The sequence below is a fragment of the Pleurodeles waltl genome, chromosome 4_1, assembly GCF_031143425.1.
Source record: "Pleurodeles waltl isolate 20211129_DDA chromosome 4_1, aPleWal1.hap1.20221129, whole genome shotgun sequence".
Classification (NCBI taxonomy): Eukaryota; Metazoa; Chordata; class Amphibia; order Caudata; family Salamandridae; genus Pleurodeles; species Pleurodeles waltl.
The window spans coordinates 839,932,716-839,949,153 of record NC_090442.1 but is presented as its reverse complement, the minus strand read 5'-3'; the positions used below and the strand labels follow the sequence as shown (position 1 = coordinate 839,949,153).

Genomic DNA, 16,438 nt, shown 5'->3' with positions numbered 1-16,438 from the left:
GAAGTTTGAATTGGACCCTTTGACCTGCACCCAGTGAAGCAGACTCTACAATTGGCAACTGATATGCAGCCCTGCGGCTAGAATGAGAAGCTTGCAAATGGAGTTCCCAAGAGAAGCAGACCTTGATTGAACTTAGTCTCTAGTGTCAGAGAGGTTTTAGTTCCTGTAGGGCCCTTACATCCTTGGACAGGAACAACATGGACTGGCTGGAAGAAGTTGTCTGGTACCAGGAAATAAAAAGTCTTGCAACCAGGTACTTTCATCTTCCCTAAAAAACACTTACAACACTTGTGTAGGTCCAGAGTAGGGGACACCTTGTGGCCTAAGAAGGGTGAAGCCTCACTATCTCATTCGTCAAAATGGTACTCTGAGACCCTGTACTTACATTCTCATTAGCATTCCTAGTAAAGAAAGAGTAGGACTCCTCTAGGATCTGTGCACCCTTACTTAGCATTTCAGGTCTGGTGCCTCACTGGACTAATACATCCACTCTTGGAATCTGTTTTTGATCTCATGGCCACAGATTTGAATCCTGGTGGGTTCACTTATCATATCATCCTTCCAAGGTTGATAACATGAGGCATACGGAGTTGGGTAACTCTAAACATCTGTTAGTTCAGTGCCAAGATACCCCTTTAGGGTGAACTTGCTCTTTACAAATATATATTTTATACAAGATAGGGGTTTCTAGAGAGACCGCATACTAAATGTACCACAGAGTACAGGCTGCACTGGATGGCTGCCCCAAGTTATTTGTTTTTTGTGTTTGAATTGCTTCACCCAGAGAGTGACACAACATGTATTGCTTAATTCTGGAGCTCTATTTCATAAGCTCACCAACCGGAGGAAATAATTGGCTAAAGCAAAATAAAGCAGACAAAAGGAATCCAAAAAGTTAAAGTGGTATTGTGGCAGGGACCTCCGTTAAATTTTGCTGAGTGCAGAGGAATCTGATTCTGAGCCAAATGGTTCAGTGGAGAAAAAACATAAACTAAGGGTGTGTAAATACAAAGGGTTGGGTCTATGATGTGAATGACAAATACATAGGGGTGCCGTACCAGCACTCAAGTTTCTGAAATTAACTGCTAAGGAAGTAGTTTCTAATATTGGCCCTCATTATGAGGCTGGCGGTCTGGAGACCGCCAGACTCATTGTGGCGGTCGGACCGTTTCGGTTGTGGCGTTCCGCCTGCCACATTACGACTGTGGTGGAGCCGCCATGGTCAGCCCGCCGACACCGCCTGGTTGCTGGCAGCCTGGCGGTCCCGGCGGATGTAATCTGCCAGGGCAGCGCTGCCCTCCGAATTATGAGTCCCCATACTGCCCACCTTTCCTTGGCAGTTCCACCACCATGGAAAGGCTGGCGGAATGGGGGTGTCTGTGCCACCATGGGGGCCCCTGCACCTGGCATGGGCAGTGCAGGGGCCCCCATGCACAGACCCGTTGAGCATTCCAGTGTCGGAATTATAGCAGTGAAATGCGCGATAGGTGCTGCTGCACCCACTGCACTGCCACATTGCCGCCGGTTCGATTACGAGCTGGCTGCAATGTTAAGGCCCTGTTCACCGCAGGGCCGGCGGACGGAAACACTGTTTCTGCATGCTGGCCCTGCGGTGAACTCCAAATAGGGCCAAAGGTGTTTTGAACGCTCAGATGGAATCTCGACGGTTTGAGTTTGGAGGGCGGCCTCTGCCACCCACCAAACTCATAATGAGGGCCATTGTCACCATGCAGCAGGATATCTATATATTTTTTTTACTTTTTTAAAGGGAAAGTGTCAGGATGTAAAAAGTAAAGGTAACTACACAGATTCATGAAAGTCAATTCACCAAACTGCCAGGGGTGGCAGAAGTGACATCACATGCCCTTTGACATCAATTTCACTCACACACACATGCTTCACATAAAAACATACACACACTCTCTCTCATGTAAACACACAATCACACTGAAGGAAGCACACAACATACATTAAAAATCATTTTTGCTTACCACAGCTGCCAAGGAAGGTTATGTTTCCAGCTAATTGTACTCCATTATTTAATTACACTAATAGTGAAAATGAAACATCATTCACTATAAGTGTACTAAAAAATTGAGAGAAAAACAAAGAGAGTGGAAGCCTAACTGACGGACGAGCAGCCACTGTGTTAATGAAACTGATTTTGCTACCTCTGTGGGCAGCAGTCGCAACAACAGTGTTAGGAATCGCAAGGAGCAAGCCAGGGGTTGCAGTAGCGATCCCTAGGGGCCCTTAAATGACATCCACGAACAGATCCTGCACATTTATTTTGAGGTCTGCTACTGTGTCACTCTTGGGCCACTTACGGCGACCTCCTTAGAGAACCCTTCACAGTGAACTCCTCAGAGCCCATCAGTTGCCCAGTCTGTTCCTCTACAAATAATTTACCCTCCTTTAGCAGCTTTTACTAGTAACTGTGCAACATTGATCCACTTTTGCCTGTAAGGTTTTTGCTTAGACAAATCGATGGGTGTAGACTAACACTAATGAAGTAGGACGTTCAACTATGGTGCTCCTGCCGAGCTTCACCATGCTATGCCATCCTGAGTCACCCAGCTGATCTGAGCCCCTGAGAAACACCTAGAAGTGACCCCTAGGTGCCCCCTGACCTGCGGCCGCGAAGTCCATGCTGAACCAGAGCAAATTTAAATGGCCATGGCTGCTGAACAAAATGGCAGAGCAGCACTGCCCTAAACGCACTCTCTGAGTGTCGGCAGAACTGAAGCGGCCCGACCCCACAAGTGGTACCTCAGGAGCTGTGCCGGCTGCAGTGAGCCCCCCGAGACTACCCCAAGACACACGAAGAGCGCAGGAGCAGTATAACCGGGTGGGGGTGGCCCTGAGGTATTGGCAGGGTCCCTGAGAGGGCCCAGACCACGAGATCCAAGTAAGTGAATTGGTGCGCCTGGAAGACATAGTGACCGGAATGCGAGGTCCTCTCCCCTGCAGTGATAGCAATCTGCGCCATACGACCGAGGGAGGCTGCGCACTGCTTCTCGAGCCTCCCTCCTGTGTGCAAGGCGAGTGGACAAAGCCACGTGATTAGTGGCTCCGTAACCAATGAGCACCTGGCACCATGACCGCAACAGCTGTGGGGCGAAAGGGAGACTCCCAGCTACAACCGAGCACCTCGACGGAGGGACCGGTGGCCCCCCAGAACTTGTGGCACACCTTGTTGGAGGAGATTGGAGCTGTAAGATGGAACACTGGAATGAGGGTGGCTACATTGCTTCCGGTCGGGCTCCCCCTTTGCCACACTGCAGGAGTTGATTATTGTGGTGCAGAACCCCATAAAGCCCCAAGCTTTGTGGAGATATATGGAGCATATTAATCTAAACAACCACCGGGGCGAGGGCTAATACAGAAAGTGTGCTCACTACTGTGCACCTGAGACCCCCCCACTTTTTTGTATCCACATGACTGTATTTTCATGCCACAGAAGTACGAAGCCTGAAAATTAATGATCCAGGGGGCCTTCCGGTAATTTTCCACTTCCTCGGCCCCAAAGGAATAACCTGCAGTGCTGTGAACTGAGCGTTGTGGGTGATACAAATAGTGCGGGAGACCCTTGCTACACATGCTGTATTGCGCTGCCTCTAAATGGCAACTCTCCCTTTGACCCAGAAACAAGGAATAGAAGCTACAGCCTACACTGGGAGCTCTTCCCCCTGGTGGATTGCGGGGTGTGTTGGAGTGGAACCCCCGAAAGATAATGCTCTGCATGCAGCACCGGAACCCACTACCTGGAGGGCCAGCGTCACCACGGGTACACATACAAGGTCAAAGGAATCGAACGACCCAACCCGTTTCCAAGAACCTATCCCCAATGTATCGGACAAAGTGACCATGGTGCCCAAGACAAGCAAATGGGAGCAACACTAAACACAATATTGCACACTACCGTGGCATCATGTGAGGCGCTCCAACTCAAGAAAGACACCTTGGGCCTCCTGAGGGATGACCAGAAACGGCTGATGGAATGAGTAACTACTGCAGAGCCCATATTAGGAGATGAACATCCGGAAGACCCTACCCTGTGAGAGACAACGGCCACAATGGAACATCATGTAAAGACTTTAGAAATACGAGCTGAAGACACAGGGCCAGAAGGAGCAATATACACATAACTGGACTACCTGAATGCATTGAGGGGCCAAGCGCAGAAATTATCTTGTACCTGGAAACATGGTTCTGCATTGAAATAGCTCCAAAGAGCCTCTCCTTTCTTCATTCTTGAACACATACACTGGGTGCCTGCATGGCCTACGTAGCACAGAGCAGGCCCCAGATATGTAGTTGCCAAGGTTCTTCATTTTAAAGATCTGGATCACATCCTCACTCAGGCCCGAAACAAAGGGGAAATAAAGGTTGAAAATAGAAAAGTGATGATATTTCCTGACTTCACTGGGGACATGCAGTTACAACATGCATCCTTCAATGAAGATAAAAAGCATCTTCGTAAGTTGGGTATTAAATACGCCATGTTATTTCCAGCTCTCTTTAGAGTTGCACATGATAGCACGAAAAACGTTTTCACCTCCCCACCCAGCTAAAAAGCATCTCCCCACCCAGACCTGGAAGGATCAATATCTGCCAGATTAGCCAGGCATGACCTGACCATAGTGGGGATCTATGTGCCCAACACGAACAGGAGGGTTCTTTGCAGACTTATCTGGAAATCTGGCTCTACACCTAATCCAACCTCTCCCATGGGGCAGGGTCTACAATAACATGGCCGACCCAGTCATGGACCGCACCCACCCACATCTGGCCCACTCCCCAGTGCTCAGAACAGCTAGGGTCTTTAGAGATTGGCAACAGAGGTGGGGCCTTGTAGACTCCTGGAGGCAGCTGCACCCTGGACAGCAAGACTATTCTTTCATCTCAGGGATGCATGATTTACATGTCTGGTTGGACACCTTTCTGTGTTCCCCTGAGGTACAGGGACACGTACGTCATGAGAAATATCTCCTTTGCACAATATCTGATCACAACCTGATCATGATAGTGTTAGATTGGCACAGAGAGCATGCGCTGAGTACAGATTGGCGTCTTAGAATTTATGACTGGGTGGAGCTGGGAATTACCAGAGTAGGAGACGAGTACCAGGGTGATACCCTTACGAATCGCTATCCAACCAATATGAATTACCCTGGGGACAGATCTTGCTCCATCGAGCGGTAGTGGCACTGCACTATTGGAAGCCCCTGCCCATTTCAGCAGTTAAGTCCCCTGGACCATGACCGGTAGGAGTAGAGAGGTCAGCCTCCTCTACCAAGTGATAGGAGCAGATATCAACTTGCCCCTAGGAGACCTACAACGGAAGTGGGAGGAAGATCTAGGGATCCCTATCTCCGATTAAAGCTGGTCCACAATATTGAATCATTCATATAAGGTTTCCCAAAATGCTAGATTTAAGTTAATCAACTTTTATGTTCTACATAGATCATACCTAACTCCAGGGAAAATTAGACGTACATTCAGCGCGCTCGATGCGGCATACCCTAGATGTGGAGATAGAGGTTCAGAAATGGTCCATATGGTGTGGGACTGAGTTGGGTAACTCTAAACATCTGTTAATTCAGTGCCAAGATACCCTTTAGGGTGAATTTGCTCTTTACAAATATATATTTTATACAAGATAGGGGTTTCTATAGAGACCGCATACTAAATGTACCACAGAGTACAGGCTGCACTGGATGGCTGCACCAAGTTATTTGTTTTTTATGTTTGAATTGCTTCACCAAGAGAGTGACACAACATGTATTGCTTAATTCTGGAGCTCTATTTCATAAGCTCACCAACCGGAGGAAATAATTGGCTGGAGCAAAATAAATCAGACAAAAGGAATCCAATAAGTTAAAGTGGTATTGTGGCAGGGACCTCTGTTTAGATTTTGCTGAGTGCAGAGGAAGCTGATTCTGAGCCAAATGGTTCAGTGGAGAAAAAACATAAACTAAGGGTGTGTAAATACAAAGGGCTGGGTCTATGATGTGAATGACAAATACATAGGGGTGCCGTACCAGCACTCAAGTTTCTGAAATTAACTGCTAAGGAAGTAGTTTCTAATATTGGCCCTCATTATGAGTATGGCGGTCTTGAGACCGCCAGACTCATTGTGGCGGTCGGACCGCTTCGGTTGTGGCGTTCCCCCTGCCACATTACGACTGTGGTGTAGCCGCCATGGTCAGCCCGCCGACACCGCCTGGTTGCTGGCAGCCTGGCGGTCCCGGCGGATGTAATCTGCCAGGACAGCGCTGCCCTCCGGATTATGAGTCCCCATACTGCCCGCCTTTCCATGGCAGTTCCACCACCATGGAAAGGCTGGCGGAATGGGGGTGTCTGTGCCACCATGGGGGCCCCTGCACCTGGCATGGGCAGTGCAGGGGCCCCCATGCACAGACCCGTTGAGCATTCCACTGTCCGAATTATAGCAGTGGAATGCGTGACAGGTGCTGCTGCACCCGCTGCACCGCCTCATTGCGGCCGGTTCGATTACGAGCTGGCTGCAATGTTAGGGCCCTGTTCACCGCAGTGCCGGCGGGCGGAAACACTGTTTCTGTACGCTGGCCCTGCGGTGAACTCCAAATAGGGCCAAAGGTGTTTGGAACGCACAGACGGACTCTCGACGGTTTGAGTTTGGAGGGCGGCCTCTGCCACCCACCAAACTCATAATGAGGGCCATTGTCACCAAGCAGCAGGATATCTATATATTTTTTTAACTTTTTTAAAGGGAAAGGGTCAGGATGTAAAAAGTAAAAGTAACTACACAGATCCATGAAAGTCAATTCTCCAAACTGCCAGGGGTAGCAGAAGTGACATCACATGCCCTTTGACATCAATTTCACTCACACACACTTATGCTTACACATAAAAACATACACACACTCTCTCTCATGTAAACACACAATCACACCGAAGGAAGCACACAACATACATTAAAAATCATTTTTGCTTACCACAGCTGCCAAGGAAGGTTATGTTTCCCAGCTAATTGTACTCCATTATTTAATTACACTAATCGTGAAAAATGAAACATCATTCACTATAAGTGTAATAAACAAATTGAGAGAAAAACAAAGAGAGTGGAAGCCTAACGACGGATGAGCAGCCACTGTGTTAATGAAACTGATTTTGCTACCTCTGTGGGCAGCGGTCGCAACAACAGTGCTAGGAGTCGCAAGGAGCAAGCCAGGGGTTGCAGTAGCGATTCCTAGTGGCCCTTAAATGACATCCACGAACAGATCCTGCACATATATTTTGAGGTCTGCTTCTGTGTCACTCTTGGGCCACTTACGGTGACCTCCTTAGAGAACCCTTCATAGTGAACTCCTCAGAGCACATCAGTTGCCCAGTCTGTTCCTCTGCAAATACTTTACCCTCCTTTAGCAGCTTTTACCAGTAACTGTGCAGCATTGATCCACTTTTGCCTGGAAAGGTTTTTGCTTAGACAAATCGAAGGGTGTAGACTAACGCTAATGAAGTAGGACGTTCAACTATGGTGCTCCGGCCGAGCTTCACCATGCTATACCATCCTGAGTCACCCAGCTGATCTGAGCCCTTGAGAAACACCTAGAAGTGACCCCTAGGAGTCCCCTGACCTGCGGCCGCGAAGTCCATGCTGAACCAGAGCAAATTTAAATGGCCATGGCTGCTGAACAAAATGGCAGAGCAGCACTGCCCTAACCGCGCTTTCTGAATGTCAGCAGAACTGAAGCAGCCCGATCCCACAAGTGGGACCTCAGGAGCGGTGCCGGCTGCAGTGAGCCCCCCGAGACTCCCCCGAGACACACGAAGAGCGCAGGAGCAGGATAACCGGGTGGGGGTGGCCTTGAGGAATTGGCAGGGTCCCTGAGAGGGCCCAGACTACGGGATCCAAGTAAGTGAATTGGTGCGCCTGGGAGACATAGTGACCGGAATGCGAGGTCCTCTCCCCTGCAGTGAAAGCAATCTGCGCCGTACGACCGAGGGAGGCTGCGCACTGCTGCTCGAGCCTCCCTCCTGTGTGCAAGGCGAGCAGACAAAGACACATGATTAGTGGCTCCGTAACCAATGAACACCTGGCACCATGACCGCAACAGCTGTGGGGCGAAAGGGAGACTCCCAGCTACAACCGAGCACCTCGACGGAGGGACCGGTGGCCCCCCAGAACTTGTGGCACACCTTGTTGGAGGAGATTGGAGCTGTAAGATGGAACACTGGCATGAGGGAGGCTACATTGCTTCAGGTCGGGCTCCCCCTTTGCCACACTTCAGGAGTTGATCGGTGTGGTGCAGAACCCCTTAAAGCTCTAAGCTTTGTGGAGATATGTGGAGCATATTAATCTAAACAACCACCGGGGCGAGGGCTAATACATAAAGTGTGCTCACTACCGTGCACCTGAGACCCCCCCCCCACCTTTTTGTATCCACATGACTGTATTTTCATGCCATAGAAGTACGAAGCCTGAAAGTTAATGATCCAGGGGGCCTTCCGGTGATTTTCCACTTCCTCGGCCCCAAAGGAATAACCTGCAGTGCTGTGAACTGAGCGTTGTGGGTGATAGAAATAGTGCGGGGAGACCCTTGCTACACATGCTGTATTGCGCTGCCTCTAAATGGCAACTCTCCCTTTGACCCAGAACCAAGGAATGGAAGCTACAGCATACACTGGGAGGTCTTCCCCCTGGTGGATTGCAGGGTGTGTTGGAGTGGAACCCTCCGAAAGATAATGCTCTGCATGCAGCACTGGAGCCCACTACCTGGAGGGCCAGCGTCACCACAGGTACACATACAAGGTCAAAGGAATCGAACGACCCAGCCCGTTCCCAAGAACCTATCCCCTATGTATCGGACGAAGTGACCATGGTGCCCAAGACAAGCAAATGGGAGCAACACTAAACACAATATTGCACACTACCGTGGCATCATGTGGGCGGTCAAACTCAAGATAGACACCTTGGGCCTCCTGAGGGATGACCAGAAACGGCTGATAGAATGAGTAACTACTGCGGAGCACATAATAGGAGATGTACAACCGGAAGACCCTACCCTGTGAGAGACAATGGCCACAATGGAACATCATGTAAAGACTTTAGAAATACGAGCAGAAGACATAGGGCCAGAAGGAGCAATATACACATAACTGGACTACCTGAATGCATTGAGGGGCCAAGCGCAGAAATGACCTTGTACCTGGAAACATGGTTCTGCATTGAAATAGCTCCAAAGAGCCTCTCCCATTTCTTCATTCTTGAACACATACACTGGGTGCCTGCCTACGTAGCACAGAGCAGGCCCCAGATATGTTGTTGCCAGATATGTTGTTGCCAAGGTTCTTCATTTTAAAGATCGGGATCACATCCTCACTCAGGCCCGAAACAAAGGGGAAATAAAGGTTGAAAATAGAAAAGTGATGATATTTCCCAACTTCACTGGGGACATGCAGTTACAACATGCATCCTTCAATGAAGATAAAAAGCGTCTTCGTAAGTTGGGTATTAAATACGCCATGTTATTTCCAGCTCTCTGTAGAGTTGCACATGATAGCATGAAAAACGTTTTCACCTCCCCACCCAGCTAAAAAGCATCTCCCCACCCAGACCTGGAAGGATCAATATCTGCCAGATTAGCCAGGCATGACCTGACCATAGTGGGGATCTATGTGCCCAACACGAACAGGAGGGTTCTTTGCAGACTTATCTGGAAATCTGGCTCTACACCTAATCCAACCTCTCCCATGGGGCCGGGTCTACAATAACATGGCCGACCCAGTCATGGACCGCACCCATCCACCTCTGGCCAACTCCCCAGTGCTCCGAATAGCTAGGGTCTTTAGAGATTGGCAACAGAGGTGGGGCCTTGTAGACTCCTGGAGGCAGCTGCACCCTGGACAGCAAGACTTCTTTCATCTCAGGGATGCATGATTTACATGTCCGGTTGGACACCTTTCTGTGTTCCCCTGAGGTACAGGGACACGTAAGTCATGAGAAATATCTCCTTTGCACAATATCTGATCACAACCTGATCATGATAGTGTTAGATTGGCACAGAGAGCATCCTCTGAGTCCAGATTAGCGTCTTAGAAACCCTGAAGAAGGTCTCATCACCCTCCAAGAGATCCATACAGCTGGTAGACTTCCACCTACAATCAGGGAGGAGCTAGTGATCCCATTTTAAAGCTGGGCAGGTCCCCTCAGTATGTGTGTTCCTATTGACTGTTATCATTATTAAATATGGACTTCAAGATATTGAGGTGCATCTTGGCCACTTGCCTTCTCCCACATATGTGCACACTTACTGATCAGTGTGGCTTCAAAGCTGGGCACAATACAGCCTTAAATGTCCATCGATTATTATTGATCATTGAGACACACCCATCGGAGGAGGCTGGAGCAGTGATTGTACTGATTGACATCAAGAAGTCATTTTATGGCTCCGGTGGGACTACTTATACTGAGTACTGGATAGAATGGGGCTAGGTGGGGCTTTCAGCCAGTTGCTATATACCAACCATACTGCATGGGTACGAAGCGGAGAGGTGATATCGCACAAGTATTCAGTAGTCAGGGGCACAGGGCAGGGTTGTCCTCTCTCCCCACTACTGTTCGCAATTGTGATCGAGCCACTGGCCAGGGGAGCATGAATGGGGAACCTCTACTCTGGACTGGACTGTCCCATAAAAAAGCTCTCTATGTAGACAATTTGCTCCTCTTTTTGAAAAACAAAATGTGGACCCATCTGGGGCGATTTCCTTGCTGAGGCAATTTGGAACCCATTCAAGTCTCTGCATTAACTGGCAGAAGTCACTAATTGTTCCACTTACGCACAACATGCCTATCCTGCACAAATTGCATGGATTGTCATGGGAAGTCTCCTGCATGAAGTATTTAGGAGTTAGAATGTATCTTGACAGGTGAAATGTCCTAGATGGCAACATAGGTGCAGTGATTAGAGTGTTACACTCCAATATAGGTCGAATATCAATGTCAAATATGGGGACTCTCCCCCACCTACTTCATTTTTTCACTACACTGCCCCTTGTTATCCTCCGCAAAATGTTCGCTGAAATGGACACATGTTGGTGGAACTGATCTGGGGAGCGGGGAGACACCGGTTGGCATTAGCGAAGCTGTGAAGGACCACCTCAGACAACACCCCGGCGGCACCTGATTTCAAAGCATATCACCTGGCTGCCCAGGTTCCATGGTTCAACTAGTGGCTAGACACTCACTTACATCCCCCACAGGTTGTGCTGATTGGCACGCCTGAACTTTTGCTGCTCTCCCAACTCCTCTTGATCCCCACACACCTTATGCTGGGGTGCTCTGGGAAATACACACTGTAAGACATTCCTGGTGGCGCTGCTTGCAGCATACTCAGTTCCACTGACCTTATTCGCCAGTACAATGCCTGGCCACGAAGAGTGACAATGGAGCATTATAGAGGATTTATGACTGGGTGGAGCTGGGAATTACCAGAGTAGGAGACGAGTACTAGGGTGATACCCTTCCGAATCGCTATCCAACCAATATGAATTACCCTGGGGACAGATCTTGCTCCATCGAGCAGTAGTGGCAACCATTAGAGGCCACTGGTGCACCGCACTATTGGAAGCCCCTGCCCATTTCAGCAGTTAAGTCCCCTGGACCATGACCGGTAGGAGTAGAGCGGTCAGCCTCCTCTACCAAGTGATAGGAGCAGATATCAACTTGCCCCTAGGAGACCTACAACGGAAGTGGGAGGAAGATCTAGGGATCCCTATCTCCGATTCAAGCTGGTCCACAATATTGAATCATTCATATAAGGTTTCACAAAATGCTAGATTTAAGTTAATCAACTTTTATTTTCTACATAGATCATACCTAACTCCAGGGAAAATTAATTCAGCGCGATCGATGTGGCATACCCTAGATGTCGAGATAGAGGTTCAGAAATGGTCCATATGGTGTGGGACTGCCCTGCTCTCTGTGACTTCTGGGACAGGGTGGTGGCCTGCATAAATGAAGTGACAGAACGGATGTGGCTGTGAAGTCCACTAGCATGTGTACTGGGAGACTTCCATCATCCCACTAAACACAAATTCATAGATCTTGCCCTGATATTGGCAAAACGTGAGATAACATTAAAATGGAAGGCCACTATTAGCCCCCAAATCCATAAGTAGAGAGAGACCCTACTGCTATGGGCGGGATATGAAGATGCAATCATATTCCTGGAGATGAGAAGGGGGGCACCACGGTGGATAAGGCCAGAGCTTGGGACACTCTGGTGAAATGCATGTGCATACAGTGCATACAGTCACTGATTCCCCTGATAACTCCATACTTATAGATCAAACCCTGGGAGACGACTAGTAACCAGATGAATGTATGAGATGGGCGCTGAAAGCTTAGGGTTGGTTGCACAAGCCTGTATGACGGCGTCCCTTAACCCAGGAACGGCTTTTGTCAAACTATTCCTGTACAAACTGGGAGGGGTTGGTTGGGGTGGGGATGAAGGGAGTGAATGTTTCATAACTAACTGTGTGGGGTTTGAATCATAATTAAACACTGAAAACTGACTGATCTGTGAATACTCGAGTTTTCCAACGTATTCCGAATGATATAATAGCACTGGTACACCATATGCCTTCTATGTCGCAATAATTGGTTTAATCACACAGTCAACGATTGAATATGTTGAAAACTATAAAATTCTGTTAAAAAAGTGGTATCTAAAAATGGATTTGCATTGCATAGCGCCAAGTCCCTGTTAATGAGAGGAAGGGGGAGTAATTGGTCAATATATATTCAGTAGTACAACCATCGACGAGCAAATTTAAATACGGAATTGTAGTGGGGGGAGGCACACCAAGCAGTCTTTTTGATGGCACAATCTTACATAAAATATTATTATTATCATTATAAAAGCTCTTCCGGTATTAACTGCACTTAACAATAACGCTAGAGTCGCTCTCACAGACTCTGTGATGACAAAAGCACACAATATAATTACAAGTTATGCCACAGGATCCCCGCTGGACCTCAAACATAACCTGCTTTACTGTTAGATGTAAAGAAAAAAATCCTAAATGTCCTATTCACACCGTGCAGTTACAGCATGTATAAGGAATTGAGGAAATGGAAAATTAAAAACAAAGAGGAACAACTTCTCTTTACTGAAACAACTGCAGTATCGTAAACGTTTCTCAGAACAAATCACTCCTATATTGAAATTTCTGCAACCCAACCAATTTTAAAGGCTGGGGGGTCTCCTAGTGGCTTCGTTGCAGCACGACGGGTCTGACTCCGAGCCATGCGGACGATACTTACAGTTTGGAAGGCTGTATCCTGTGTATCCATCGAGCTCCATCCTCTTCATGATGCTTGCCAGCTCACACCGCTCAAAGATTTTTCCATGCGCTGCTGGAAGGGTGAGGCAAAGGCCCAGGATCAGTATCAGGGGCAGCATCCTTGGTCCAGCGGCGCGCAAATACGACCTCTTGGGAGTCTGTTTCCGGCTACTGAGATTTACCGTTTGCACTTTCTTTTGAGTTCTTAAATACGGAACTCCACCTCCTCTACAGTCATTTACCACTTCTTTGTCTCGTACTCTCTCACCAAGCATTATTATCGTTACTCATATTTCATGTTTGTTGTGGGAGGGGGGCTGGGGCAGAATGGATGCATCCTAAGAAGCGTAACTGGGAATCTTATCAGAGTGGAACGGACTACATAGTTAACCCCTTCGCTGCCAGACCTTTTCCCACTCCTGTGCCGAGCCTTTTTTTGGCTATTTGGGGCAGTTCGCGCTTAGGCCCTCATAACCTTTTGTTCACATAAGCTACCCACCAAATTTGCGTCCTTTTTTTCCAACATCCTAGGGATTCTAGAGGTACCCAGACTTTGTGGGTTCCCCTGAAGGAGACCAAGAAATTAGCAAAAATACAGTGATTTATTTTTTTAAATGGGAAAAAGGGCTGCAGAAGACAGCTCGTGTTTTTTCCCCTGAAAATGGCATCAACAGAGGGTTTGCGGTGGCAAGATCAGCATCTTCCCAGCTTTCAGGAACAGGCAGACTTGAATTGGAAAACCCAATTTTTCAATACTATTTTGACATTTTACTGGGACATACCCCATTTTTACTATTTTTTGTGCTTTCAGTCTCCTTCCAGTTAGTGACCAGAATGGGTGAGAAACCAACACAGGATCCGAGAAAGCTAAACATTTCTGAAAAGTAGACAAAATTCTGAATTCAGCAAGGGGTCATTTGGGTAGATCCTACAAGTGGTTCCTACAGAAAATAACAGATGAAATAAAACAATATTGAAATTGAGGTGAAAAAAACAGCCATTTTTCTCCACGTTTTACTCTGTAACTTTTTCCTGTGATGTCAGATTTTTTAAAGCAATACACCGTTACATCAGCTGGACTCTTCTGGTTGCGGGGATATATAGGGCTTGTAGGTTCATCAAGAACTCTAGGTACCCAGAGCCAATAAATGAGCTGCACCTTGCAATGGGTTTTTATTCTATACCGGTTATACAGAAATTCATTTGCTGAAATATAAAAAGTGAAAATTGGTATCAAGAAAACCTTTGTATTTCCAAAATGGCCACAAGATAAGGTGTTGAGAAGCAGTGGTTATTTGCACATCTCTGAATTGCGGGGTGCCCATACTAGCATGTGAATTACAGGGCATTTCTTAAATAGATGTCTTTTTTACACACTGCCTTACATTTAGAAGGAAAAAATGTAGAGAAAGACAAGGGGCAATAACACTTGTTTTGCTATTCCCCCAAGTCTCCCGATAAAAATGGTACTGCACTTGTGTGGGTAGGCCTAGCGCCCGCGACACCAAAACGCAACGTGGACACATCACATTTTTTTTTAAAGAAAACAGGTGTTTTTTGCAAAGTGCCTACCTGTAGATTTTGGCCTCTAGCTCAGCTGGCACCTAGGAAAACCTACCAAACCTGTGCATTTTTGAAAACTAGAGACCTAGGGGAATCCAAGATGGGGTGACTTGTGGGGCTCTGACCAGGTTCTGTTACCCAGAATCCTTTGCAAACCTCAAAACTTGACCAAAAAAACACTTTTTCCTCTCATTTTGGTGACAGAAAGTTCTGGAATCTGAGAGAAACCACAAATGTCCTTCCACCCAGCGTTCCCCTAAGTCTCCCGATAAAAATGGTACCTCGATTGTGTGGGTAGGCCTAGCGCCCATGAAAGGAAATGCCCAAAAACACTATCTGGACACATCAAAATTATCAAATAGAAAACTACCTGTTTTTGCAGGGGGGCACCTGCGTTTTTGGTCCCGGGCTCAGCAGCCTTCTAGGGAAAGCTACCAAACCCAGACATTTCTGAAAACTAGACACCCGAGGGAGTCCAGTGAGGTGTGACTTGCATGGATCCCCCAATGTTTTCTTACCCAGAATCCTCAGCAAACCTCAAATTTAGCTAACAAATCTAATCTTTCCCACATTTTTGGGTGGGATCACCGCACTGGGACACATTTCATAGCACCCAATGTTCCCCGCAGTCTCCCGGTAAAAATGATACCTCATTTGTGTAGGTGGGCCAAGTGCTTGTGAAAGGGAAGAGCCAAAAACATGTCGATATTGAGGGGGAACAAAGGGGTCCAAAAGGGCAGTTTCAAAAAAACATTTTTAGGCTGACAATTGCAGCATAATTCTTAGCTGTATAGATGAAACAATGCTGGGTGGTAGGAATTTTGTGGATTCCTGCAGATTCCTGGAAGGTTCCATCACAAAAACGTGGGAAAAATGTGTGATTTCCAGCAAAGTTGGAGGTTTGCAGAGAGAACACTGCAGGGACATTAGGTCGAAAATACACAGGCACCTCAGGGGGACAGGGAATGGGGGGGGCACCTCAGCCGGACGATGGTACAATGCCACTGGTCCTGGAGGGGGCTACATGCACATTGCTCTGTCCTGGGGAGTGCAAGGCCACAGTGTAGGAAGTTGGCTCTGTATGCACTATTTCAAAGTAAGGAATAGTATGCACAGAGTCCAAGGGTTCCCCTTAGAGGTAAGATAGTGGCAAAAAGAGATAATACTAATGCTCTATTTTGTGGTAGTGTGGTCGAGCAGTAGGCTTATCAAAGGAGTAGTGTTAAGCATTTGTTGTACATACACAGGCAATAAATGAGGAACACACACTCAAAGACAATTCCAGGCCAATAGGTTTTTGAATAGAAAAATATATTTTCTTAGTTTATTTTAAGAACCACAGGTTCAAGATTTACATGTAATACTTCAAATTAAAGGTATTGCAGGTAGGTACTTTAGGAACTTTGAATTAGCAAAATAGCATATACAGTTTTCACATAAATGTCATATAACTATTTTAAAACTAGACAGTGCAATTTTCAACAGTTCCTGGGGGGAGTAAGAGTTTGTTAGTTTTTGCAGGTAAGTAAACCACCTACGGGTT

At 47.3% G+C, this 16,438-nt stretch overlaps 1 protein-coding gene across 2 annotated transcripts in view; it reads right to left on the bottom strand.

Annotated features, from left to right (window-relative positions):
• LOC138288215 (lysozyme C-like) overlaps positions 1–13,622 on the bottom strand; it is a 145,044-nt gene extending 131,422 nt beyond the window's left edge. For both annotated transcript variants that reach the window (XM_069229594.1, XM_069229596.1), the window contains exon 1: positions 13,313–13,622. In XM_069229594.1, coding sequence (XP_069085695.1) covers positions 13,313–13,607 — 295 coding nt within the window. In that variant the 5' untranslated portion in view covers positions 13,608–13,622. The remainder of the gene's footprint in view (positions 1–13,312) is intronic.
• Between the last annotated feature and the right edge of the window lie 2,816 nt (positions 13,623–16,438).